General features: G+C 50.0%; 9 protein-coding genes across 9 annotated transcripts; 5 read left to right on the top strand and 4 right to left on the bottom strand.

Annotated features, from left to right (window-relative positions):
- Nucleotides 1–1,891: 1,891 nt before the first annotated feature.
- N7481_009427 (uncharacterized protein) lies at nt 1,892–2,286 on the bottom strand (the record flags this gene model as incomplete). The annotated part of the gene is made up of 2 exons (XM_057268646.1): nt 1,892–2,037; nt 2,205–2,286. 2 exons carry the CDS (start codon nt 2,284–2,286, stop codon nt 1,892–1,894), a joined length of 228 nt encoding a protein of 75 aa, XP_057119323.1.
- A 1,174-nt stretch (nt 2,287–3,460) lies between these two features.
- On the bottom strand, nt 3,461–4,505 carry N7481_009428 (cell division control protein 14; the record flags this gene model as incomplete). The annotated part of the gene is made up of 2 exons (XM_057268647.1): nt 3,461–4,080; nt 4,250–4,505. The coding sequence occupies 2 exons, from the start codon at nt 4,503–4,505 to the stop codon at nt 3,461–3,463; spliced, it is 876 nt and encodes a 291-aa protein (XP_057119324.1).
- A 1,053-nt stretch (nt 4,506–5,558) lies between these two features.
- On the top strand, nt 5,559–6,745 carry N7481_009429 (FPP/GGPP synthase family protein; the record flags this gene model as incomplete). Its single annotated transcript, XM_057268648.1, has 2 exons — nt 5,559–5,932; nt 5,995–6,745. 2 exons carry the CDS (start codon nt 5,559–5,561, stop codon nt 6,743–6,745), a joined length of 1,125 nt encoding a protein of 374 aa, XP_057119325.1.
- A 787-nt stretch (nt 6,746–7,532) lies between these two features.
- Nucleotides 7,533–9,465, top strand: N7481_009430 (acyl--CoA ligase; the record flags this gene model as incomplete). The annotated part of the gene is made up of 4 exons (XM_057268649.1): nt 7,533–8,587; nt 8,676–8,967; nt 9,057–9,160; nt 9,234–9,465. The coding sequence occupies 4 exons, from the start codon at nt 7,533–7,535 to the stop codon at nt 9,463–9,465; spliced, it is 1,683 nt and encodes a 560-aa protein (XP_057119326.1).
- Nucleotides 9,466–10,842: 1,377 nt separating this feature from the next.
- N7481_009431 (uncharacterized protein) lies at nt 10,843–11,373 on the top strand (the record flags this gene model as incomplete). The annotated part of the gene is made up of 1 exon (XM_057268650.1): nt 10,843–11,373. One exon carries the CDS (start codon nt 10,843–10,845, stop codon nt 11,371–11,373), a length of 531 nt encoding a protein of 176 aa, XP_057119327.1.
- A 349-nt stretch (nt 11,374–11,722) lies between these two features.
- On the top strand, nt 11,723–12,850 carry N7481_009432 (uncharacterized protein; the record flags this gene model as incomplete). The annotated part of the gene is made up of 2 exons (XM_057268651.1): nt 11,723–11,881; nt 11,996–12,850. 2 exons carry the CDS (start codon nt 11,723–11,725, stop codon nt 12,848–12,850), a joined length of 1,014 nt encoding a protein of 337 aa, XP_057119328.1.
- Nucleotides 12,851–13,752: 902 nt separating this feature from the next.
- gpaA (guanine nucleotide-binding protein subunit alpha gpaA) lies at nt 13,753–15,024 on the bottom strand (the record flags this gene model as incomplete). Its single annotated transcript, XM_057268652.1, has 4 exons — nt 13,753–13,796; nt 13,870–14,426; nt 14,481–14,823; nt 14,907–15,024. The coding sequence occupies 4 exons, from the start codon at nt 15,022–15,024 to the stop codon at nt 13,753–13,755; spliced, it is 1,062 nt and encodes a 353-aa protein (XP_057119329.1).
- Nucleotides 15,025–19,128: 4,104 nt separating this feature from the next.
- On the top strand, nt 19,129–20,147 carry N7481_009434 (Smr domain-containing protein; the record flags this gene model as incomplete). The annotated part of the gene is made up of 4 exons (XM_057268653.1): nt 19,129–19,162; nt 19,217–19,317; nt 19,443–19,693; nt 19,802–20,147. 4 exons carry the CDS (start codon nt 19,129–19,131, stop codon nt 20,145–20,147), a joined length of 732 nt encoding a protein of 243 aa, XP_057119330.1.
- Nucleotides 20,148–20,584: 437 nt separating this feature from the next.
- N7481_009435 (nucleoporin) lies at nt 20,585–26,261 on the bottom strand (the record flags this gene model as incomplete). The annotated part of the gene is made up of 4 exons (XM_057268654.1): nt 20,585–21,940; nt 21,999–25,136; nt 25,192–26,131; nt 26,194–26,261. 4 exons carry the CDS (start codon nt 26,259–26,261, stop codon nt 20,585–20,587), a joined length of 5,502 nt encoding a protein of 1,833 aa, XP_057119331.1.
- Nucleotides 26,262–26,328: the final 67 nt, after the last annotated feature.

Raw genomic sequence — 26,328 nt, forward strand, 5'->3', positions numbered from 1 at the left:
TTAGAAGTTAGTCCCTGGGAGTGTCCGACGAATGCGTTATGTTGCCGATCTTTTCCAATTTACCTATACGGACACAGCAATTGGTATCAATGATACCTGGCAATTTGTTCAACCCCGGTCAGCAGACTGTTCCACAATTGATCTGGTTCCTGCATACGCTCAGAATCGGCCTCATATACAACTCGGCCAAGCATCATACTTCATGATGAACACAAGCAATTCTTTAATCTCAAACTAATTGAGACAGTTCTTGGGCCCGCCAAGCGATCTCCCATTTTTCTGGCCTTGATGGGGGTAAAGGTGTCAACATTACGCTGGCTCGGGACAATGGGGTCTCGCTTGCTAGCCTGCCAACGTACGGCAGGTGCAGGTCTTGATGTTTATATTGGATGGCAATCTATGTCGGGCATCATGGTGTCTCACATGAGGTAGAAACTTTGCCTACGTCATACAACCTCGAATGTTTCCTCGCCAAGATCGAATCGGTCAACAGCATCCTTATTGACATCACCAAGCTCTAAGATGAGGCAGTAGTCACACTCCACGGCATCGCCGACGACACTCAACATTCTCGATTCTCCACATCTCCACCGCGCGTTCCTATAACACCCTCTGAACTTCGCAGTGTGATTTCTCCCGTCTGGAAACTGGAAACTCCCATTTTGCCCCATGATCAGCCGCAGAGCATTCCGAGGTCTTGTGGCCTTTTTTTGAATCTTGTTCCACGATTTTCAAGATCTCACATTTATGTGAAGGCTTGGGTGTCTATATCCAGGTGTGAACTTTACTGCACAGCCAATCTTGTTGCCATCGCAGACCCAGCCCAAGACATCACACCCTGTCGTATGCCGGAAATCCAACCCTCCCCGGTACAGGAGCACCTTGATATGTCCTTTAACTCCCCAGAGTGGCCTCACCCTAGGGAGGATTTCGATTACAACTCTGACCGTCCTCGAAATTTCGTTCGGGCCGAATCTCCTCTTCGGGCTGCCCCAGGCCGTCGTCTTAATCAATAGAAGCGAGGATAGCCCAAGTCACATCCCACTCACTACAAGCTACAAGGATCCCCGGCACCTCCACCCCGAGAGATGGTTCAGCTACTCAGCATCATCCCCATGCATCCGCATACAATATTTCGCGGTTGTCACCAGAAAAATGATCGATCTCATTCGCCGCCCCAAATTCCCGGCGAGTACTTCCCAGACCCCGATCCCAACCAATGTCAGCCCAGCAAGCATTTCAAGAACTTTTCCTCTCCGCTTCCTGTCTCTTCTTTCTTACCCTATTCAACTCGAGCCCTTTTATCATTCAAGATGGCCCATCTCGTGTTCTTCACCGAGACTCTCGGCGAGCCTTCATAAATTGGTTTGATGTCTTCTCCCGCTATTCTGCGCACGATTAACGACGAACGATGATACCCCCGTTAGACATTTCCACTCTGGCAATTCTGTTTTTATTAGAACCTAATTTTGGGTTTTCCCGTGATTTTTATTGTTATGTCTATTTTGATCCAATCCACAAAGATATCAAATATTCAACTAAACTACTATCAACTTCAAGCTCCCTGTTAAGACTACTAGTAGTTTTTGTTGAAACACATTCCAACCCACACCTCATCGCCCCCATTTCTTCGGACGAGCACCCAAAGTCTCGACCAACTGCTCGTCCACGCTCCCAACCAGCACTTCGTCAAGTCCGCTCTTCGCCATCGCGGATTTAACTGACGTCTGCGCTACTCACAACATACCGGTCGATGCAACATGGCTCACGATCTCAGCCCCGAAGGCGGTCATGGCCATGTGTCTGGCTCTCCCGCCACGCCGATATCGCGTCGAGTAGTTGCGTCGCATTCTTTCCCTTGCAACATCCTATGTCCACCAAAATCTGCGCGCTACTCTTCTCGGCAGGCTGGAAGCGCAGCTACCCGACCGAGGAACTCGGAGAGCAATACCTGCATCTCGATGCCGTCAAGGCGCTGGAGAAAATTCCCATCTGTATCGTAGACCTGGCGCTTACGGTTCCAGTAGTCACTAGTCACTAGTCGCAAGAAATAACTTGAAACTTAAAAATAAAAAAGGTCAAATATCGCTGTAGCGCAACAATTTCCAATTTCGAAAAACAGGCAAGGCTTAGAATTAGAAGGCCATCATGAACACACACATACCTCAGCCCATTCATCATACGCCTCGACCGAATTAACATACCTACAGCTCGATCTGTGAATAGCCCTCTCCACCGTTCCCTTCTTTCTCGCTGCATTTTCTGAATAGTCTCCGTCACGGCCATTGCGGGCTTGTTCCTTACATGTAGTCAATATAGAGCCCAGCCCAGCAAGTCCTAGTGATTGCAAACCTTGGAAGGGAGGGGTGAAAGTGGAGTTAAATATATATTTCCTGCGCTTGAATCAATGGTGTCCCCACAACCGGACTAGCCAAACCAAGCCATACTAGTACTAGGTAGTGTATCCTCAAACTTGAACAGAAGTTCCGAAACGACGATTGACTCACGTTTCAATACTGAGGCAACCACGGACCCGCGAAATGATGTGATTGCTCTAACATACCCCACATGGATCGGCTGGTGTATAAAATACGACAGGGATCAAGGGCTTGAACCACATGTTCGTGGACCGACGGCCCACTTACGAATTGGTCTTGGGATCAATGGTTTGTCTATACTAGTACGGGTAGATGCAGGAGTGCGGCCCTTCCAAAGTCCATAACCGCAATCGACTGGTGTTTTTTCAGGGTAGCTTGATCCTAACGATTCAAGTTCAGGATACCGAATTACATAACTGGGTAGGTAGGATACCAAATAGTATAATAGCGTTTATATCTCCAATACTGGGTCTCTACACTGGGTCAATTGCGGTTATGGAGCACCGTAAGGGGTGGATGGATGAATGGTTTTTTTTCTTCACAGATTTCATTGTATTTGAGTGAAATAATCACAGAGAAGAATCGTCACACGATCATGTCGCCATTAAAGACAGGTAAGGAAAACGGGGACCGAGGTCGACAGGCAATATTTCCATCAAATATTGGGGGGGGGGGGGGGGACAAGAGTGAAGGAAAGAGATAAGAGGAGGAAATAAATCACGTAGGAGACGAAGAAGAGGGAGAAAACAGGAAAAAAGTGAAGTAGAGAAGAGAGTCGGGAAAGGAACAAAACTGGCGCGAAAGATAAGCATCAATCTTGACCACATAATCTGGGACGCCGTGCCAGACGGAACATATCAGCTCGTGAGGAATCGAAGGTGAAAAAGTGTGAACAAAAAGTGTGGCGTAGAAGAAAAAAAATCAGCAAGGCTAAGAAGAGAAAAAAAAGACGCCGCTCAGCGCTGTAAAGAAGAGAAGAGAAGAGAAACACTAGCGCAGACCACATCAATGCGGCCATCCCACACATTCTATCATGAGAGCGAAACTGGGTCATCACCACCGGAGGAAAAATAAAAAGTCGTTCAGTATACCGTAGCCCCAAATGGAGCTGTTTCCTTTAAATCCTCTACCAAATCCTCAACATTATTCAAATATCTCCCCAGCAGGGCCTGCTTCTCATCCGTTGTCCTCGTATCGCGCGCAATCTTTGCCGCCGCCGGTGAATGCGAGTGTTGTGACATTGGGCGCGAGGAAAGCTTGCTCGGACTGCGCTGCAGGCCCGGCGGACTAGGTATAGGAGCCGAGCCGGGGCCTAGGATGGGAGTTTCCGGCATCAGGTAGAAGTAAAGGAACTCGACGAGTTTGAGCTTGACTTCGCGGGATGTTGCGCGCTGTTTGAAAAGTGATGTGATGGTGAGAAGACCGTCAAGATCTTCAAAGGTGCGGGTATTCGCTGGGCAGTCGAGGAGGGCTGTGACGAGGGTGAGGAGAGTTGCTGATTGGATGGCTGGGCAATTGATTGGGTCGAGGAGATCGAGGAGAAGATTCATGTAGATTTCGCGGGCAAAGAGGGTGCGCGATGGTGGGTGGAGGAGGAGGGCACCTTGGATGAGGTCGAGGGTGCAGACGATGAGCATGTCGTTTGTGCCATTGCTCCCGCGGCCGAGGAGGTGTTCGAGGCAGGATACTAGGCGCATTGCCACTGTTTAAGAGAATGTTAGTTTTCTTTTCTTTTTTCTTTGTTTTGTGACATGTGATTTGTTCGTTTTTTGTTTTGTTTTTGTAATGCCATCCACAGTGGTGATATATCATGTTTTGTGTGCTTCGGTGTGTTTTTTTCTGTTGAGGAAAACGCGATAGCTCATACGCACCATTCCATTGGAAGCTCTGCTGGAGCTTGAAAAATTCCCTAAATGCCGGGTCATCGTGCAGGTCGGTCAAGGCCTTCGGCACGGGCTGGGCTTCGACGGCCAGATGAGACCTTCGACGGTCGGGCGGAGATTTGGAGACGGGTTTTGAGAGGCAAATCTGGGCCAACAGGCCCTCTACCTGTCGCAGGCCCTTTCGGACTTTGCTGGGCTCATGAGAGGAAAGATAGTCAAAGGAATGGGCCAATAGAGTCTCCATGAGGGAAGTGATGATGGTGATGGAAGGAGAGAAGAGATATGTTGTGTCAAGTGCACAACGTTGGAAAAGAAAAAAGAGAAAAACCCCGAGCCCGGTAAAAAGCTCTTGAGTTTCCACAAGCAGTGTCCCAAGGTCAGCTGAAAAAGCGCATGGGCTGTTTATATCCACCGAAATGGCGAAGTTGAGAGGGCTGGGGTGGTCCGTGTGGTGCCGATGAGGTCAGATCGGGTAGCCACTTTGAGCATCGCTAGGGTATAAATAAAGAAAGTAAATATCTGGTTGCCCCGGACGACCCACTCCAGGCCTGTAAGGAAGCTAGAGAACCAGGGATATTCTGCACGCTAAACAGCTAAGCTTGGAGGAGGTTAAATCTGGTGACAGAAAACCGGTTTCAACTGCTCTCTCCCCGGAGGCTCTTTGTTAGTGGAGACCGATGTCATTCTAGTACTCCAGGGCTAGTATTATTCGTATGTCTAGACCAGATGGCGGTGATGCCCAGTAAACAAAAATCTTCCAAAAAGTCTTCCAAGTCCCAACATGGCACCTACACCCCTAATGAGTCACAATAATATACAGTAACTACAATTGTAACTATAATTAATAATTATATGCTATAAGTAGTATAATCACTATGGTAACTGATCCTCTGCAAGGCAGTCACATCCCATCACATCCCTACTCTCCCTTTGTCCCTTCGTCCCTTCGTCCCTTCCTTCCGGGCGCTTAACACTTAGTAATTCACCAGTATACAGTATACTACACTAACTATAGTACCTATAGCTACTACCATGATAGCATAGTATCATCTACTCTAGTACGGAGTACTTTGGAGTACTCTGTGGAAGCTACCGATCGTGGCTTAGGCTAGACACATTGATGCCTTGGTGCCTTCAATCTCAGGCTTTCACTCCAACTGCTGCCTGCTGATTTGATGTCATCTGCATCTAGCACATCTGCAGCTAGATCTGCATGTGCTCTCCGCATTCGACCCCTCCGAGTCCCCTCCAATCTTCCCCTCATCGTCCACTATCACCACCACCACCTGTACACAGCATGAACCCCTCCCACCAACCACCCAGCCCCGTCCCACCGAGGACCAGCTCCGCCGGTGCTACAAATAGCCCCGCGAGCCCCCCATCCCACCGCCATCGAAAATCAGTCACCGACGATTCCGCCAACGGCCACCCCCCAAGGCAGAAACATAAGCGCAACAGGTCCAGTGTCGACGGCACCAAGTACAAAGATGGCACCTGGTCCTCCAAAAATGAGAAAATCCTCATAGGCCCCTACGACTACATGCACCAGCATCCCGGCAAGGATGTACGCACCCAGCTCATCCAAGCGTTTAATTCCTGGCTCCAGGTGCCACCAGAGAGCTTGGCCATCATCAGCAAAGCGGTCCTGATGCTGCACACGGCATCCCTACTGTGTGTACCATATAACTTATTTATCAACCACCTCGGATCTACTCTAACCCGCCGCTCTTCAGAATCGACGATGTCGAAGACAACTCTGTCCTCCGCCGCGGCGTCCCCGTCGCCCACAACATCTTCGGCACAGCCCAAACCATCAACTCCGCAAACTACGTCTATTTCCTCGCCCTCCAAGAAATCCAACGCCTAAATAATCCCGCCGCAATCGACATCTACGTCAAGGAGCTCCTTAACCTTCACCGGGGCCAGGGTATGGACCTCTTCTGGCGCGACACCCTCACCTGCCCCACCGAAGACGAGTACCTCGAAATGGTCGGCAACAAGACAGGCGGTCTCTTCCGACTCGCCGTCAAACTCATGCAAGCCGAGAGTAGCACAGGCAAAGACTGCGTCAGTCTGGTGAATGTCATGGGTCTAATTTTCCAGATCTGCGACGATTACCTGAATCTCTCCAATACGGCATACACGCATAATAAAGGTCTCTGTGAAGATCTGACCGAGGGAAAATTCTCTTTCCCGATTATTCATAGCGTTCGCTCGAATCCTGGCAATCATCAGCTTGTGAGCATTCTAAAGCAGAAGACTCAGGATGAGGAAGTGAAACGCTATGCGGTGCAGTATATGCAAAGTACCGGCAGTTTCACGCATACACGGCAGGTTGTTCGAGATTTGCACGATCGGGCGTTGTCTCTGATTGAATTGATTGATGCTACGCCCCGCATTAATGGTGCTGGGGATGGCGAGATGGTGCGTGCTGTTCTGCATAAAATTGTGGATTCTACATTATCGGATGAATCGGCACAGTAGTTATAGCTCTCTGTGGAGATCACATTTCTCTTTTCTTTCTTTTTGGCTATCCCCCCTTGGAGGTGTTTTGAGGCTTTTGATTTATACCCATCTCAACTTGAAGTTTCCCACTGTTGGCCATGTGTGATGACGTGCATAATAACGATATTACGACAATATGAATTTGAAATACTTGAATATGAGATTATTGAATGAAGGAACCTCGATCTATACTAGTAAATATAGTAATAACTTGAACTGAAAGTTAATTCAAAGACACCTGGGCAGGCTCTTGGTATTTGTGTAACAATTCCATGAGAGTAGTGCGATCCTATACTTCCAATCTGAAGGTTTCAACGCGTCCAACTAGCTTTCATCGGGATTAACCGAGTACGAACCTGGAAGTACGAACTGCATATCTGCACATCCACAAATGACAATTTACCCGGATGCCACTAGTAGCACGTGTTAGATAATTGAATAGCTCGCTTCTACCAGTACTAGTAGTACTAGTAGTGCTCACTTGGTCCTCGGCAACGGGTGGATGCGCCTCGGATCCCCCGCACGCATAAAGCCGATTTATGCGGGGAAAGCTCCAATGAACACATCTTGATTCGACAACGCTGTATGCCAACAAGTAAGATCACGGTTGAGCCGGAGTTATGAAATTGTGCCCGGTCTTAAATCCTCTTTTCTCTACCAGTGCCTGTTCCTCTTATTCTCATTCAATCCATACTAGTACCTACCTATACATTTCCTCTACATCCTCCAAACCCTCGTGATACTAGTATCACCACACTCATCCAACATGCCGTACAAATCCCGCTGGACAATCGACATCCCAAACGCCCACCTCGCCTCAATCCTCCTAGACTCCCCAACAGCCCCCTTATCCAAGACCAACCGCTGTTTCCTCGAAGCCGCCCGCCCAGAATCACACTACTTCACCCGGCATGACTTCCGCCTCTGGAGCCAGCGCTTCGCCGCCGGCCTTCGCAAATCAGGCCTCCAACCAGGTGATCGAGTCCTCCTCTTCTCCGGAAACGACCTCTTCTACCCGGTCGTCTTCATGGGAATCATCATGGCAGGCGGTATCTTCACCGGCGCAAATCCTACCTACGTAGCCCGGGAACTGGCCTTCCAGCTCCAAGACAGCGACGCCACGTACCTAATCTGCGCCGGCAGCAGCCTAGACACAGGTCTAGAAGCCGCAAAGCAGGCAGGACTAGACCGGGACCGAATCTTCGTCTTCGACAATACGATTTACGACGGTCCAGGCGTCGGACAGAAAGGATGTCGGCATTGGGGTGAATTAATCGCCCCAATCGAAGAAGGAACAGGTTTCGCCTGGGAAAATCTATCCACGCCCGAACAGGCCGATACAACCCTCGTACTAAACTATTCCAGCGGAACAACGGGTCGACCGAAAGGCGTCGAGATAACGCATAAGAATTACGTGGCGAATATGCTGCAGTACAACTATATGGCCTCTTTGAACCCGGATCATGCGGAGAAATTGCTTCGCGCACGCTGGTTGTGCTTCTTGCCGCTTTATCATGCTATGGCGCAGAATATTTTTATTGCGGCGGCGTTGACGAGGCGCACACCAGTCTATATCATGCCTAAGTTTGACTTTGTTAAGGTGCTGGAGTATACGCAGACGTTCCGGATTACGGATTTCATCTTCGTGCCGCCTGTTATGGTTTTGTTGGCTAAGCATCCGGCTGTGAGGCAGTTTGATCTTAGTAGTGTGGAGAGTGTGGGTAGTGGTGCGGCGCCGTTGGGGAGAGAGGTTTGTGCTGAGGTGGAGAAGTTATGGCCCGAGGGGAAGATCAATGTTAAGCAGGGGTGGGGAATGACTGAGTGAGTTTCCTTTTTTTTCTTTCTCTTTTTGCCTTTTTTTTGTGCATGGATGGTCGTTATGTCAAAAGCAATATTAATGGCTGTATAGGGTAACATGCTCCATGCTCGGCTGGGATCCGCGAGAAAAGAGTGCTTCAGCCTCAGTCGGGGAACCTAATGCCAACTGCGAAGCCAAGATGGTGGCCGAGGACGGCATGACGGAGATCCTTGAGCGCAATCAACGCGGTGAGCTGTGGGTGCGCGGTCCTAACGTCATGAAAGGATACTGGCGCAACCCTGAGGCAACGAAAGAAACCAAGACAGAGGATGGATGGCTTCGGACAGGCGACATTGCCTATGTGGATGATCAGGGCAAGTTCCATGTTGTGGACAGGCTGAAGGTGAGTAACGTCATTACGCGCTAAGTTTCGAGAATCACACAGATATCACATATTAGAAGGGAAGAGGGGCACTGACATGACCCCCGCAGGAACTGATCAAGGTCAAAGGCAACCAAGTGGCCCCAGCAGAGTTAGAGGCCCTGCTGTTGGAACACCCAGCGATTGCGGATGTGGCCGTCGTGGGTGTTGTGATGTAAGTATCGTACATATTTTTGGACACCCTCCTGTCTCTTTGTGATAGCCCCGGCGCTGACAAGGTGACACAGCAACGAGGAAGAGCGGCCTCGTGCATACGTCGTCCTGGCACCTGGACAATCTCTCACGGCAGAGCAGGTCGTCCAGTTCTTGGACGGCAAGGTTGCCGCAGTGAAGCGGATCACTGGTGGGGTCATATTCCTTGAGGCGATCCCTAAGAACCCATCGGGGAAGATCCTGCGCAAAGTCCTGCGCGAGCAAGCGCAGGCGGAGCTGAAGCAAGGTGCCACAGCGAAACTCTAGTCGCGGCAGGGTTTGGCATTGCTTTGTTGAGCGAGGGATGTATATATTGCAGAATTGGGAGAATTGGGCTCGAGTGTACTTTCAATTGGAAGTTTTCTTTCTTTTTCCAAGGTTCAAGGCCCTTTGGCGATCATCTGTATGCATTAAGATGAACAGGGCGATCACTCGCGGGGATCCGTGGCCCTGGAGACGCGGGCTAAAGCCAAAAGAGAGGGAAGCAAGAGAAAAAAAACATAGCCGAGCGAGTGGATGGAGAAGCTGATTCGTTGGGAGGGCACTAGGTTAGACCGTGTAAGCCAATATTAGCGCGAATGGCCTGTGCCACGCCCAGCTGGAGCTGAATGCGCCCCTCCCAGTACTAGTATCGATCTGATCGCAGATCGCTCGCTTTGAGAGGATAAGACGACCCAATCGATTGATTTTTACGCCTCTCAGGTTTTATCTCCGTAACCGTGACCATGGTCATGGGTCAAGCACCCCTGCTCTGAAGGTCGCGAATGATTTGGAAGGAAAAATCAAATGACATAAAATGAAAGAAGGAATAGTGGGGAGGTGAAGACGGGCAGATCCCGGTTGAATCCTGCGTGGCGCTTGATGGTTGCAGCTGAAAATTTGGGAGTCTTCCCCGTGGCTGACTGGTCGGCAGCTGGTAAAGAAGTCTAGTGTTTTCTTTTAGCATCCACCGTTCAAAGACACGGGAAATCCACGAGTTCCAATGTAGGCCGTACAGAAGGCGAGATTACTGGACATAGTCAGTACTGCGAGTACTGCGAATGTTGCAGACTCCCTTCCACCTTCCACCGTTTCGATTGTGCATCTTTGACTTTCTGATGAATCAATTATAAGCCTTGATACTTTTCATGAAGATGATCTACTGGAATATCCGGAGTAGTAGATTTTATTTTAATTTCCCTATACCGTTCCTGTAATGTCATTGCGAACCATCGTGTCACCTTCGCGGGGAAACCCTAAGAGGTGGCCTTTTTTATTCCAGTTTTTATAGATCCAACCGAGATTATGCCAGCCCCGCCAGCTTTGCCTTGACCTTTGCTCCCAAGTTTTAAAAAATAAAATAAAATAACTTGAACACTGTCGATCTCTTGACACCCCCAGGCCACCCGTTCAAGTCGTTTATAATCCTGGTCATAACCCCTCTCTTCAAGTTTGGATCATAAACTTGCTCAACCGCCCCGCCCCGCCGTGATAGTGATACGCTGTGCTTCGTGCTTCATCGAGATCATGCCCACTCCGATCTAAACCCCGAGCCTCATATGTTCCAAATCACCCATCTACTAGCACAGACTACTCTTTCCAAAGCTCAAGTTCTCGACTTTCTTTTTTTCTAGTCGAATTATAAAGCTCTCTCACACCCCCGCGATGGTCCTTGCACAAGAAGTATACACGCGATCTCGGGCTCTACCACTTTTATCCGCATCACGGTGGTCACTATACACCACTCTATTCGCGATCAGCACGATCGTCACCAGTCTATTTCTCTTCTCCCTGGCAATCCAGCATCTCAAACAGATTTGCAAATCCGCGCCGCAATCGAGCCCGTGGTCCCAAATGTCCAATATGGAAAAGGCAACATCCAAATCATCCTCGCCGCCGCCACCACCACCACCCGCCTCTGCATGCGACGTGTTAAAACCGCTTTCGCAAAACAGCAATTATCCAAGTAGCGGGGCGGTGGCGGCCAGAGCCCGTGAACAAATGGAGAACAGTGGGAAACCTTCCCCGGTGGTCTCCGCTGCAACTGTTGCCACGCAGCCTCGATTTGGATCGGAGGGAGATGCAGCCACCGGATCTGGATCTGTCCAAAGACGCAACGAGTCGGTGCAGCAGATGCGTGAGGTGGATGATAATGGCGTGCGGACGTGGCGACGCCTAGTCGTCGAGTATAGTTAGTGGGCATTTTTTTGGCCTGAATCATCTTTGTTTTTTTCATGTGTCATGCTTCAACTTTTAGCCCGGTGGCCTTTTTGATGGTTTCTCGTTTTGTGTCACTGTGATTATGCATTTCCCATGTCTCATTCATTACTAGTATTTGCTCATTTTCGCTCACATTGGGAGGTCGGCGGTCCTTTTGTTTTGTTTTTCCATTTCGATTCATCTGTTTATGCTTTCTATTTTCTATTTTATACTCCGTATACTTGTCCAAAATGGAAAATTCTTAGTCAGCAATGATCGGCCACCTTTACCTCCAAAGTGGCTACGTCCGACTACTTACACTACACCTCCCATCTTAATTCCCAGCATGGCTGTATCGGCATTTCCTTCAGCAGGGGAGTCCCCCGACCTCACTCTCCTAAATGCCGCCCGTCTTTTCACACGCCTCGAGCATAACCTCCTCTCGCCAGGCGCGGAGCTCCGCACCCTACGCCGGTCCGAGTACCAGCGCATGCGAGTAACCAAGGTAGGAAAATGACGGCCAACCTCAACCGCAATCGGGAAGAGTTTCAGCCAAATTGATAGATCCTACCTACGATCAGAAGATTTGAAGCTAACAGGTTGTTCCATCTTATGACAGAACGTCGAATACGCGCGGACCCTCCTCACCCAACTCGAGCGCTCACTCCCACAATTAAAGCAACCCGACCGCCGACATGAAGCGCAGGCGGAAATTGCTCGTGATAGGCAGCTTTTGAAGAGAATGCAAACCGTTCTCGACGAGGAAGAGGCCGATGCCCACGCAGCTGAGAATGGTGAGGACGCGGAGGATGAGGGGGATGATGAGTGGAACGAGTTATTCTCTAAGCCGGTTGTGGAGAAGAAGGTTGTTTCTTCGACGCGAGAAGCCGATGGCTCGAAGTCAACGGCTCTCTTCACTGAGACGGTCTCTGCTACAGCTACAGCTAAAGCTCCAGCTAAAGCTCCAGCTAAAGCTCCAGCTACGGTTACATCTACCTCCGTCCCAACGTCTAGATCTATACCTACTTCCACACCTACACCATCAGAACCACCCTCCGCCCTCCGCAACAGACACGCACCAACCACAGCATCTAAAGCCCCCGCCGCGAAAACAACAGGAAGCAGCACAACCCCAGAAGACCCTAAGATCGCCGCAGAAAAGGCCCTCGATGACGACCGCTCCGAACAAGAAGACCTTACCAGTTCACTAGTCGCAATGGCCAGCCAATTGAAGTCTCAATCGCAGTCATTCCAGGAGACGCTGGACAACGAGAAGGACGCGCTGGATCGAGCTTCGTTGGGCATGGATAAGACTTCGTCGACGATGGAGGCGGCGGGGAGGAGGATGGGCATGTTGACGCGGATGTCGGAAGGGAAGGGGTGGTGGGGGAGGATGATGCTCTATGCGTGGATCTTTGGGCTGTGGATTGTTGCCATATTGATCGTTTATGTTGGACCTAAGTTGAGGTTCTAAAGTGAAGTGAAGTGAGTGTTGTTTTTGTTTTACCCATGTTGAAATTAAGATACCCTGGACATCTGCATCCTTATTGAAACCATTCTGCCCATGTGCCATGTGCACGAATTCGACTACAATTTTGATAACAAGGGTATACCTGTTATGCGTAGACCTCAAGTACCTACCGACCGGTCATAGCTCGACACTTTATCATACTAATTGCTACCATTCTACATGTCACGATCATATAAAGTCGGAAACCCGATAATTGAATTCCTGTCTGACTATAACCCAACGACCGAGGCATGACACATGAGAAGAGACATGATAATTCCGTGTATCCTGTCATTTCCCCGTGCCCATTGCCCGGCTGGTCGCTCGAGGCTTCCAACGGGCGCGAGACCAAGGAAACGATGAGGGAGACGGTATGTTTACATACAATAAAACAACAAAAAAGATAAGAGGGTAGGGTGACAACCACAAGAGAGATGATAGGATATCCAGCATTCAAATCAGACACAAGGGGGGGGGGGAAAGGAAAGGAGAAATAGGAAATAAGAGACGATGGTTCACAGAGGAAGAAAAAGAGAAAAAAAAGTTCAGGGCTCTCCGCGTCGATTAAACGTTAGAGAGAGTCATGGTCAAAAGGAAGCATCCTGTTTCGTGTCATCGAGAGCAGGAAGAAAAAGAAAAAGTCAAAAGAAAAAAAAGGAACCGGCTAGAGATCGTGTCAGGAAAAGGCGAGCGCAATTAGAAAGGACACATGGAAGAAGAAAATGGAACAGAGAAAGAAATGTTCAACGCCGGAATTCTGGAACGAGGCTTTTGATCACAATCCCGGCGAGATCCGATTACAGCCGAAAGGAAAAACACATGCGATCTAGTTCAGCACACTGCGACACCCTGGGATTGGTAGTTCATTAGATCAAACCGCAGAGTCGGAGGTTCTCTTGGATGATGATATCTGAGAAAAGTATTAGTCATGTGTTTTTTTTTTTCACTTGGATGTCCAAGAAAGATTGTAGTGGTTGACTTACCGTTGACAGCGGCCATGACGAACCGAATTTGGGTGGTGTCGGTGGCGCAGGTGAAGTGGGTGTAGATCTGTTTCTGTTCGGCTTGGTTCAAAGACACGAATCGGTTGAGGATGTAGTCGCACGCAGCAGAGTAATCGGCACCGCCCTCGTAGTCGGGGAAGTAGTTCTTCATCGGGCTGACGGGCAGCTTCTCCTTGAATCGATCGATCTTGTTGAGGAAGAGAATGATGGAGGTCTTGACGAACCAACGGGAGTTGCAGATGGAGTCGAAAAGGGTCAGGGCTTCTTGCATACGGTTGACGGTCTCGTCCTCGAACAGCAGCTGGTCGTACTCGGAGATGGCGACCAGGAAAAGGATGGTGGTGACGTTCTCGAAGCAGTGAATCCACTTCTTTCGCTCTGATCGCTGGCCACCGACGTCGAACATGCGGTAGGTCAGATCGCCGATGATGAAGGTAGTCTCGGTGATACCAGTAGTCTTAACACGGGAACGGAGAACATCCTGGTCGGTAGGGAGGTAGTCGGGCTGGGCGATGCGATCAACGGCGTCAAAGTAGCTGGGAACTGTTAGGGGTATGGCCATTTCGTTTTCGTCGAGAGCGCCCACTTACTATTTGGCAGAGTCGTTCAGCTGGTACTCACGCGAGCGCTTGAAGCACTCCTGAACACCGGTGTCACGCCACAAGGCGCCAATGGCATTGCCAACCTCCGGGGGGATGCTGTCACCCTCAATCTGAGCGGGCTGCATGAAGATGGTCTGGACGTGATATTCATTCCGCGCATCCTCCAGGGGGAGCTCGAGAGACTCCATCGCCTCAAGGATGACCCGCATCGACTGAACGGTGTTGCTGTAGATAATTTCTTTGAAGGATTCGCGTTCGTCGCGGGAGTAGCCACCCTCGTGAATGAGCTTCATCTGCTTCAGAATGGTAGACTTGCCCGACTCTCCGGCACCTGTGTGGTTTCTTGTAAGCTACTACTCAGAACTGTCGGAGTTGTGTTTATTGATCTCCGGTTGGGTGCGAATCGAATCATACCAAGGAGCAGCATCTTGATCTCGTTCCGTTGCATCATCTTGTCGCGCTTCAACTGGTTTTCGATCTCCTCGTTACGCGCCTTCCCCTCCTTATCCTCAGTACTCATACCACAACCCATTATGGCGGTGTTGGTGGAAAGATGTGTTTGTAAATAGGGTGCGTTTGTGTATGCGTGTATTAACGATAGTGCGGTAGGAGCCGGTGTAATTTGGTCAGGGCTCGGTCGATCACAGGAACTGGAAGCGTGCGCGCAAGGTCAGCGAAACTGATCGAGGAGAAAAAACGTAAGACCTCGAGAGAGACGAGCAAATGAAAGTATTGACTGTCGTCGGGGACTTGGCGAAGGTGGTACAGGCCGCAGAAAACCCAACGTTTCAGGATGGGAAAGGTGTCGACGCAAGGGTGAAACCAAAAGGGTCGGAGCACGAAAGAGAGAGACAGTGATAGGAGAGAAAAGGGGAATTGAGATTGACGCACCTTGACAGAATACCCGAGGCTCAAAGGAAAGGAGCGATGGATGGGAAGAGTTGAGGGTATCCAAGAAAAAGAAAAAAAGGAACAGAGACGCCGGGAACCAGCTGAGAGAGAAGGAGAGGTTTAAGGTGTGTAAGGGGGGGGGGAGGGAAGAGGGGAGTTGGGAAATTGAAGTTTCTTAGCATAAGAAAGGGGATACAACTGTAATACCGGCGCGTCAGAGCATTGAGTATTGCATTTGGTACGGGACTCCGGTCGATGTGACGCTGGCCTGACGGTATTATTCATCGTAGGCGATTTTGGCATCGCCGTCCCATTGAGGGATTCTGATTGGCCAATGAGAAGTGGATTGGTATTGATCAACAGCCAATCAGCGCCCGTTCCAGGGGAGCCCCTTTTTACGGTCTCTTTGTATACACCACAGTACACATCAACACTCTTTCACTCATTCGGCTATCATCCGACAACAAAGACACATCAATGAGACTGTACTCTGTACTCTGTACAGAGTGACTCTGGGCATTGGAAGTTCTCTCCCCTGTCTCACTCTTCTACGGATAATGCATATTCTCCAACCTCCATCTACTCGTACATCTCTACTCGTACGGAGTACATTCAGGAGGATCTACATGTGGGGACCAAGCACACTAATGGTTATTGTCCGACGACCGTCTCCATTTTTGAGGGCATGAGACGGGGGTGCTCGAGTCCCTGGAGCTTTCATCCCCTCGCCCAGCCCGCCTTACCATTGATGGATATGCATTGCACTGTACAACGGCACTGCTCTGTACCCTGTACAATCATTCATTCTATTCTTGGACCCCTCGAGCTGACCGTTGTCCAGGGATCCCCTTCGAACTTGCTTTTTACTTTCTCTTTTTTTTCTGGCTTTGCCAGTCCGACTGAGCAGAAACTGCGATTGCCTCAGCCTGGAACACCCTCCCCCAAATCCTAGTCATCTTTTACCGTCACACCTGAATCAGCAGTCTGGCCACTGGGATCGCTCCCGTCCCTATAGATGGGACTCCCAACACCCCCACAGGGTGGCGTCAGGTCGGCCGTTGCAAAACCTGTTGCTCCATCACTCTCTCCACCGCTGTAGTTAAGCCCTGTCTGTATATGGTACTACTATCACTAGTACAGTATCCAGTACGGAGTATTTATTGTAGACTCGATACGGATTACTGTTTGCCTAGTATAAACATACTTACTGCCTACTATGTACCATGACCATCTGCCCATCTCCGGTACCGTGCCGATCCGTCGGGTGGGACGCAAGACAAAGTCCTTTGATCCCCGTGGATCGGCTTCCTGCACAGGATTTCAAAGCAAAGCGGGTCAGACGAGGATGAACGACATACATCCTACGTACGGAATCATAGACACTGAAAGCCGGGCCCCAAACAAGAGAATGGCGCACATGGGTCTCACATGGCCCGCCCCTGAGCTCATGGAATTTCTGGAATTTCTATCGCTGGGGCACGCTATCGGGTTTGACCCACTATCTAGTGCTTCTAGCTCTTCATTTGCCGCGCGCCACCCCTCCCCCCTGGTCCTCCTTTTCTTGCTGAGTACGAGTATTGCATGGGGAAGGGGTGTGCCAAAGCCAAAGTTGCGACCTACTTCCCCCCTTCGCCCAGGGCTGGAAATATTCTGCACGGAGTAGACGTTAACTTGCACGGAAGGTGTTGGCCAACTCTAACCCTTTCTGCCATACTTAGTACTCTGTACTATCGCGTAATCTGTAATCTGAGACTCGCCGGGTGGACTAATTCCTACTACATACAGCATGCATGTCGTTTTAATCGGTCGGTTCATAGTCCCGGCACAGAATGACGGGGTAGCTATCGCTAGGATTATGTATGAACCAGCCGCCGCGACACACCATACTAATTACTCGAAGGGGTGTCAGATCTACTAGGTTCTCGGAGTAATCTTCTGTTCTCGATGCGGTTTAAATCGGGCATTTCTATTTTCTTTTTATTCGCGTTCAAAACGCCTTCATTGGTCGGAAATGCAGTGCGGTCAATTATGTCTTATTCTCCAATCCTTTGACCTGGATTCCTCTTAGCACAATGGCAGTCGTCATTCGTCACTCCGCGGAAGTACAAAGTACACGTAGCTCAGCACGCTATTCACCCCAGAGCTCAGTAGTTCTCACCTGTGGATATGATCAGGATTCTATAGAGTATGAATCTAGCCTATGTAATGGCCGTTCAGCTCATCCCACATAATTCATCACTTTTTAGCATCGCATCCCATTCGATCCATGGATGGTTAGAGAGGGACACACTAGTGTTGAATGTCTCGCAGATTTGGATCATCATTGATAGATCGCCAAAAAAAACCTCAAATCACTCCAAACTATTTTCAACCTCGTTTCAATCAGGCGTCGCGAACCGAGATTGACGGAGTCGATATGAGCCAGATTCGTGACCCTTTGGGCTCAAAATCTGCAGCAAATGGACAAAGTGTACGAGCGATGATTGAATTTTAAACCCTTGTCAGAGTTACTATAGCTTAGTATGTATTATTAGTAAATCTGACAAGACTGTGGAATTCAACCCTCAGCTCAAGCACTTCGTCGATTTCTTGCCTGAAATCTGAAAGTCAGGGATCTGACCGATCTCGGCTCCATCAATATTGACTCGAGACTTTGATTAAAGCGAGGTTGAGTTTGGCGAGTATTCTGGATAGTGATAAGTCACACTGTTTAACAGTTTAACCTAACAGCCCTGGAGAGTTTAGAGGCGGAAAGCTCTTGATGCGGGTTCCAGTAAACCGTGGGTACCTCTTGGTCACCACATCGTCATGGTCATCGGGTAACGAATGAACAACGAACTGTGATCCAGTATCTCCAGCATCTTCTCATAGTAGAGAGACCTATATTAGCCCTTTCTCCAAGAAAGTGGTCATAGAACTCAGTAATCAGTAGGCCAGGTAAATCTTATACACTCTCTTGATTTCCAAGGCTTCTATATTTCCTGGAGTACTAATTGTTTAAAATTTGGATTAGTGCTTCGATGTAACCTGTGACAACTAATTGGCTCTCGGATCTCTATTCCGGTGAATGTGCATGCCACCGAGCTTTGGCATGTGGTTAAAAGGCCCATGTATGATTCTGCGACTACCGTATGTGTCCGCTGGGTCTGCACGGAATGAATCGTGGATAGGAAAGTATCGACCCCACCGGATCAATAGCGTAGAGACAAGGTTTGGGTGCCATGCCTCTAGGCGTGAACGGACCAAGGGAGTGAGGGCTACTAGTTCCTCTTGATAAACTATTAGATGGTCCATACAAGCTAGTCTCCTGGGGGGTTTATTTTGCATGATAAGCTGGAGGCGATCCATGCCATGCTAGAGCAGTGCGGAGTACGGAGTAAAAAGGATCCAGACCGATCTACGGGGTACCATCCCTACGTATTTGCCTACTTTTAACTCTACAGATCAACAAATCACTCTGAAATCACTTACGCAAAACAATGTAAATAAATGCTGTACAGTACATTAATGTGATATGTGGCCATCCAATCTACATGCCGCAATCGATCCATGGATCGCCCCCCCGATCGGGTTCTGGTTTTTCGGGTCCCGCCTGGGAGGAACCAGCAGTCCCAGTACCTCGGGGTCCAGTCCCCAGTCCCTGGTTGGATTGCAAGATTTGATTCGCCCTTCCCCACTCACCTCAGCTTCACGAACTCTTCGCAGTTCCAACCTAACTTCCTCATTGATCTCTCTCCACCACACCATGTCCTACGAAATGTCCCACCTGGGCTCGCGGGGTACGTGTCGCGCCAATCTCTCCCTGAAACAACGCTCAATCTAACACCTCCAAGCCTTCAACCACGACCAAAGCGGTGACTCCGAGGCCGAGTACGATCGCCTCCGCGATCTTGCGCGCCAGGAGGCCTCCAAGCGAGGCGAGTGCTTTCACCGGGTATGCCAGACATCCTCCCGATTCCTGTTTCTCTTCTCTCTCTTTGCCCTTCTCCACGCGATCGCGTTGCGATGATCTATCACCACTGGCGCAATCCGTCCTAACTCCGCCTTTCTACGTCTCAGTCGAAGGAAGCCTACTCAAGCGGCGATGGCGCCGGCGCAAAACAGCTTTCGGAAGAGGGCAAGTCCCACGGCCGCAAGATGGAGCAATACAACAAGCAAGCGTCCGAATACATTTTCCGTGAGAACAACGCCAATGGCCGCGTAGCGGCGGACACAATCGATCTCCACGGTCAGTTCGTCGAAGAGGCGGAGGAGATCCTGGAAGAGCGCATTAAGTATGCCAAGTCCCACGGACAAAGCCACCTCCATGTGTAAGTTTGCATTCCTCCTTATCCTATTTCCTGAGCCATGCCTGTTTTCGCGACAGACCTGCTGGGGATAAAAAGAAAAGAAAACTACTAACACCAGGATTCCTACAGCATCGTTGGTAAGGGCAACCACTCTGCCGGCCATGTCCAGAAGATCAAGCCTCGCGTCGAACAAGTCTGCCAGGAACTCGGCCTGAAATACGCCATCGAGGATAACGCCGGCCGTATCTACGTCAACCTGACCGGTGGTGAGGCGGTCATGCCCGACTACCCTTCGCACCAGGCACCACACCAGGGTGGCTCGCATGGCGGGTACCCCGGCCAGCAGCAGGGACACCACCAGCAGCAACAGCACCAGCAACAGCCACAACAGCAGGACGAGGTGGAAAAGATCGTCAATGCGGTGTTGCCCAAGGTTATGCGCAAGCTGGAGAAGGCGTGCTGTGTGGTGATGTAATTATATATGAGGTCTATTTTGTCTTTCTCGCTTCACTGGGGATTTTCTGCTGGTGTTTTTCTTCGCTTTATACAGATGCATGGTACGCGTGAGTTTGTGATCAGGACGCTGTGCCCTAACGATCTATGGCTGGGAATTTACGACTCGTGATGAATGGATATCTATGCCCGATTTGTCAAGATGATACATCCTTGGGAGGTTAATGTTCCAAGTAAACTTGGATGGAATACTAGTACCGGTTTGTAGTAGTTACTACCTAGTAGGTAGTAGCTAATCTAGACAACACCACAAATGACTTAATTTTAGAATGCAGAAAAAATCTTATTGGATCTTGATGCACTGATCGACTACACCCCAAACCCAGCCCAGGCAATACATAGGAAAAAAAAAAAACAAGTTAAAAAAGAAGAACAAGGCTATAAAAGACATAAGTATCATCATTCCTCGCCGCCATTCAAACAGGCCAGCACATCCTCCAACTCAATCACGATCTTTTCTTCCAACCGGTTCTCAGCATCACGCTTCTTGTCCAGCGGCGGCTGCCGCGACATCTCGGCCTCCTTATCAGTAGTGGCGACGATACGACCGCGCAGGTACGGGCGGCGACTGAGCAGTTCTTCAATATCATCCTTGACGTGTGATCGATCCCACTTGAGTTCCTGGATGGACTGCGGGTCTAAACCAGCGCTGGGTCCGGCTTCACGGAAGCGGTCCAGAGCGACGGAGATCAGGGCTAGTGAATATGCCTCTGATGCCATGCCCAGACTAATCCATTGCGATTGCGGGGTGGAGTGGCCGTGGGAAAAGGCTTCTGCGGCACGGTTGAGCTGGCCTTCGAATTGGTTGAGGAAGGCGGATACTTCGGGGGCGGCGCGGACGACGTTGAAAAGGAGGTTTAGACACAGCGGGAGGAAACCGCCGGTCCAGATGGTGTACAGCCGGGAGACAGTGTCGAAGGGTCCGAATCCCTTGGGTTGTTGAAGGATGTTGGTGAGGCGGCATGTCGACAGTTTGCCTAGGACTCCCTCCACGGCGAGGTGTTCCGCTAACATGGGGAGAGTGGAGAGCTTAACAAGGAACGAAAGACTGACCTCGCCGTAGACAGGGTCACCGGCGATTGCGAGCTGATCTGCCCAGGAGAAGAGTGTCGTCGCGTGTCGGACGGTATCGTTGTCCTGGACGTGGAATGTGATATACTCAAAGAGTCGATCGGCGTCCTTGACCTGCAGACAAGTCTGGAGAATGGCAATGATGACCGCAAAATCCTTGGGCGTGCACTTATCCGGCTCGTCGTGCAAATATGAAGTCAATGATCGGAAGCCTTGTGCGACAACAGTCTTGACAACTTCCACAATGACTGGAATATTGGATGAGACCTTGGCCGCCTTCGTGAGGACCTCTGGCTGATTTTGCAGTCGAGGCACATCCACATGGAATTGGAGGGCTAAGAATAGCACATTGAGAAGGGAGCGGTAGTATTCTGTGTCATCACCAACGAGAGCTGCCTCGTAGGTTGGGTGACGAGAGCGCAGTGCTTTCCAAACCACCTCGAGCAAGTGAAACACCTCAGCACCTCTAGCTCCCTCCTCAACGAGACACTGAGTCAGTGCCTGGGCAAAATCAACTCGAACTTGCTGAATACGTGCGAAGATGGCCTCTGGCGGGACAGCTCGACTATTGGCTTCAAGGCATTTCTGTGCTACCTCTGCCATCAAGACCGGCACCATTTGGCCAGCTCTCATAAAGTCCTGGCAATGTTCAACGGCGAAGAATTTCCAGCTGTTTAGAAGAGTCTGGAAAAATTGTTAGCAATGATCGACAAATTAATCAAAATAATCAGACAAAACTTACCACCTGTGCTTCAACAAGTGACAGATTGATGTTGGCTCTCTCAAACTCCTCGGAGAAGCCTTGTTTGCGGTTTCCCGCCCAGGCAAAGTCATACGACAATAACTGTTGTCCCATACCCAGGTTGTAGTAGTAATCACGTCCCAGAGTGCGGGACTCAAGTGCTGATCTCTTGAAGTCTGTCATCTTGCAACCAGAGTAGCGCCTCTCGAAGTTTTTCTTCAAGTTGGCGTGCAAAGAAGCATTGTAAGCTGAGACATCCACGGCATCCTTAGATAGCCATTGCACCAAGGGAATAATGTCAGCGAAGAATTTTCGACCTCGTTCGAGAGTTGCTTTATCTGATGGTGCTCCCCTGATCAGCTCCTTGTATGGGAAGAGGTAAACAGCGCAGATGTCTGTAACAACGGCCGCAATGCGTGTCGCGAAGATTTGCTCGGATACAGGGAGAGTGGAAATGTTCAGCTTCGAAACATAATGCAATATGCCGTTGAAGAATTGAGTGTGTTTTTGTAGGTGAGGCGAAGCCCATGGCCAGTTTTCCTGGGCTCGAGAAACAAACTGAAGTAGGGATAAAGCCACTTGAGGATCCTCCTTCTCGAGATGGGCAAGTTTATCAAGAGCAATTTGTAAGAATGGCGCGCCCCTCATCTTCGGGCCACCGGTATCTGTCTTCTTCAAAGTTTGACGAGGAGATGCGCCAGTGAGAATGAAAACGGCCAACCATTGTTGACGTTTGCTCACAAAGGTCGACAGAAGGTGCCAGATCGCGAGAAGTAGAGGCTTGTTGTTAAGTGACTTATCGAGCTGGGCGAGCACGTCAAGGAAAAGGCAAGCTGACTCTGCCCCAAGATGACCAACAAGAGATGGAGGTTCCTTGTCGGAGTTTGAAGAAGCACTTGTGACCAAGGTGTCCAATAACGATACGACGGGTAGTTTGTAGGCATCATTAAGAGCGTAAAGTTTGGTCAAAACCGGGGTAGCTTTGAACAATTGCTCCTCTAGAAGTGAGGCGGGCTTCTCAGCGAGTCGTGCCGACTGGACAAGCTTATCACTCAGCCTGAGAGTGGAGCTGACCTGGTCAACAACTAGGTCAAGGTAGCGGAGGTGAAGGGTAGGTGGAGTTTGGAGACCATCGGTGATCAGCCGGAGGATGGCGTTAAAAGGTAGGTCGGTGGCTGAACGAGGCCGTAGCATATCCAGAATGTAGGCTGCAGAATCAGAAAACACGCCAGTAATTTTTGATTCAAGTTTCGTAGAATCATTGATTCCGTAGACGTAGTAAAGGATGCGATCGAAAACCTTGGCAAGACCAGCACTGATTCCGAATTGTTGCTCAGGGAAGTTGAACCTCCAGTTACCGTTGCTGTTGAAAATCTCAACCATTGTACGAGTAAAATTCAGCAAAATGGTTCTCATGACATGGGAGGGGATGCCCGCACTCCAGTCCGATGCGATTGTCGATTTGCCCGAGACACTACCAGGGCATTTGCGAAGTACTGCGCGTGACACAGCATCGTCGACAGCGGCCTCGAACAAGCGAAGGGCGCTGAGAAGGAATGGATACTCCCCAGCAGGAATCTCCACTGCCGAAATGATCGCAGCTAATACTCCGCCTTTGCCGTCTGACCCGATGAAGCTGCTGCGACTCAAAAATGGCCAGATTCTGTTGGGAAGGACATGGAGGACCTCTTGGATGAATTGCATGCAGACCATCAGTAGATCCAATGCCTCCACAGCACCACCCCGTGAGCCAACATTCTGTAGGTTGCGCTCAAAAATATCCAGCACCACCGAGATGATATCGCCTTGGCGCGACAGCCCATCACTGGCCATTTCCAAAATTCTCTTCGCGCTAGTACCCGGGGAGTCATGAGTGTGGACATCTTGAGAGCTAGCCACAAGGTCAGCTAGGAGACCGATTATCTCGGTGCCGCACTCGGGATCCCAGCTAGAAGTGTCACCGCCACTCTCACTCCACTCTTCTAGCCAGCTTCCCAAGTAGCTCAGACACGAATATTCATGTTGCCACATAATGACGGCCGGTCTCGATTCAGAAATGACTTGTCCAACAGCCGTGGCTGGAATCTCCGATGACCCGTGTACCACAAGAGCATTATCCGGCTCATTACCGAGGAGCCGGCTGTGAGGAAGAGACTCGAACATTGGAAGGGCTTGTGTCAGGGACACGAAGTTGGCATTCTCATCTTCTCGAATCGTCTCGTACCCCTGGAAGTCTGACGTGACTGCCTGTGTGAAGGTACTGATGCTCTCGAGTTCTTCGACAATCTCGGGTAGGCCGTCCTCATTGATCAAGTGCGGACTCACGAGCGCACGACAGAGCTTCAGGAATGGGACTGTTTCGTACGGAAATCTGGAACGTGAGACGCGGAATATCTCATCCATAAGTATTGGAGTTTTGACAAAGACCGACTTTGGTTCACTGGCAGGGCTAAGCGAATCTTCCGAGGGACAGGGCGAAGAGTTTGGAGTCCCACTGAGAATCGCTAACAGAGCCTCCACAATCTCCGGTGAATAGTCAGTGTATCTGATTGTCTCCCGAACAAGATCAAGCAGAGCCAGACGCGTCCAACGATATGTTAAACCATCGTCGATTGCTGACATAGACCCCGCTTTGGCAGAGAGTGTGATGATTGTGCTGAAGGCCAAATCTCTGACCTGATCAGAAGTCAGATATAGCAGAGGGTCCTGCTCCTCATTCATATGCGGTGGTCGAGCACAGTCAATCAAATCTTCATAAAGAGACGGCTCAGATCCCCCAGACGGCCCTGCGGTACGCGCCTGGAAAGATTCCACGGCACTATTTAGTTGTTTCATCTCTCGATCTTGTTGCTCTTTGGAAGCTAGGTTTTGCAAAGTGTAAAGTATCAAGCCCCAGGAGAATGCAGCTGGGTTGGCAGTGACCATCGTCGTCGTCGTGCAGGCGTTGAGTAAGATCTCTGTTATTCTAGGTATCCTTTCCTTGGAGAGGAAATATGCCTCCTTTCCACAGGAGATGACTGGGGGCGTGTTCGGGTCCCCCATGGATCCGATCACAAGGGAAACTTTCAAGAAGGCAAGGGTAGTCAGCGAAACAAAAGATTGGAGTGGTAATAGCAGCTCCTTGGGCTGTTCGCAAGGCTGTAGTCCTAGTCAGCATTCAAGGTCCTAAAGTTCTATCCATGTCGACACCTACTACTTGCAAATATTCCAAAAAGTCATACTCCGCCATGAGCTCCAGCCAGGACTCCACAAGGATTCCAGAAGGCACTTCCGTTGATGGTTGAAGAGAATGAAACATCAGTTGGAGGATATGTACAATTTCCTCCACTAGGGTAGTCTTCCAGGCGGCTTCTGTGTCTTGGTTACTCTCAGAGGCGCCCAGCCAACCGCCATCTGCGGCTGCGTCCTTTAGGCGCCTTCGAATGCCGGCGATACACTCTTCCAAAAATTGCTTCAATCCATCACCGGATGCTTTCTCTTTGAACAGAGACACGCCTAGCTTGGACAATGCAAGTTTGCGCGCGGCGCCAGCCTTGTCAGAGTTGTGCGAGTCGCTTGCACGATCGTGAAAGGATAGAACCATCAGCTTGCGGAGGGTCTTGAGGGTATGGCCGCGTTCGGAGATGTAAATATTGCGTAGTCGCAAGCGTCGGTTTCTTTCCGTGTCAAAGGAAGACGTATTGTCATCACCGCCAGTCTGCCTCAAGATACTGCCTAGGTTCGGGCCAGCTACCGAAACACGAAGGTTGTCGACACCCGCCGCGCTTTGCAGACTCGTAGCCTCCTCATTGGAAAACTTTGTTGTGAGACGTGCGGCCGGGCGATCCTGCCATTCGAGGATGGCGATGCGTAGAGCGGTAATCTCGTCGATATTGGCGGTCTGACTGAGCCATTGCGCATCAGCCTTGATCTCCTTCAGATCGAATGAGCTCTTCGAATTCGTCTCGGCATGGATTGCGGCGGTCTTGGATTCGAATTCGGACTTAGATTTCGCAGAAGGGCGGGAGAAAGGGCTCAGACTCTGGGATAATTGTTGAGTACTGTCGGGGTGCGAAAGGAAGGCGGCGACATTGTCTACATCACCGGTCTGGCGTTCGGCGTCGTTTGTATAGAGAAATGCATTCTTCCAGGACCTATCAAACGATCAGTATATCAGTATCAAATGCCAACCCAAGAAGGTCAGTGAGGGTCGTACAAGAGCTGAGCGTCCCCGGAGAAGCACTTGTCCAGGGACGGGAAATAGGCCTCCGGGATGGGAGCCATTTGGCAGGGCAATTAGATCATCATAAGACCAGAGGATAAAGTGAGGACGTGTGAGATAGAGAAGGCG

Source organism: Penicillium waksmanii, assembly GCF_028829765.1.
Source record: "Penicillium waksmanii strain IBT 27052 chromosome Unknown utg000008l:1.0-5622682.0:1.0-5626561.0, whole genome shotgun sequence".
NCBI lineage: Eukaryota > Fungi > Ascomycota > Eurotiomycetes > Eurotiales > Aspergillaceae > Penicillium > Penicillium waksmanii.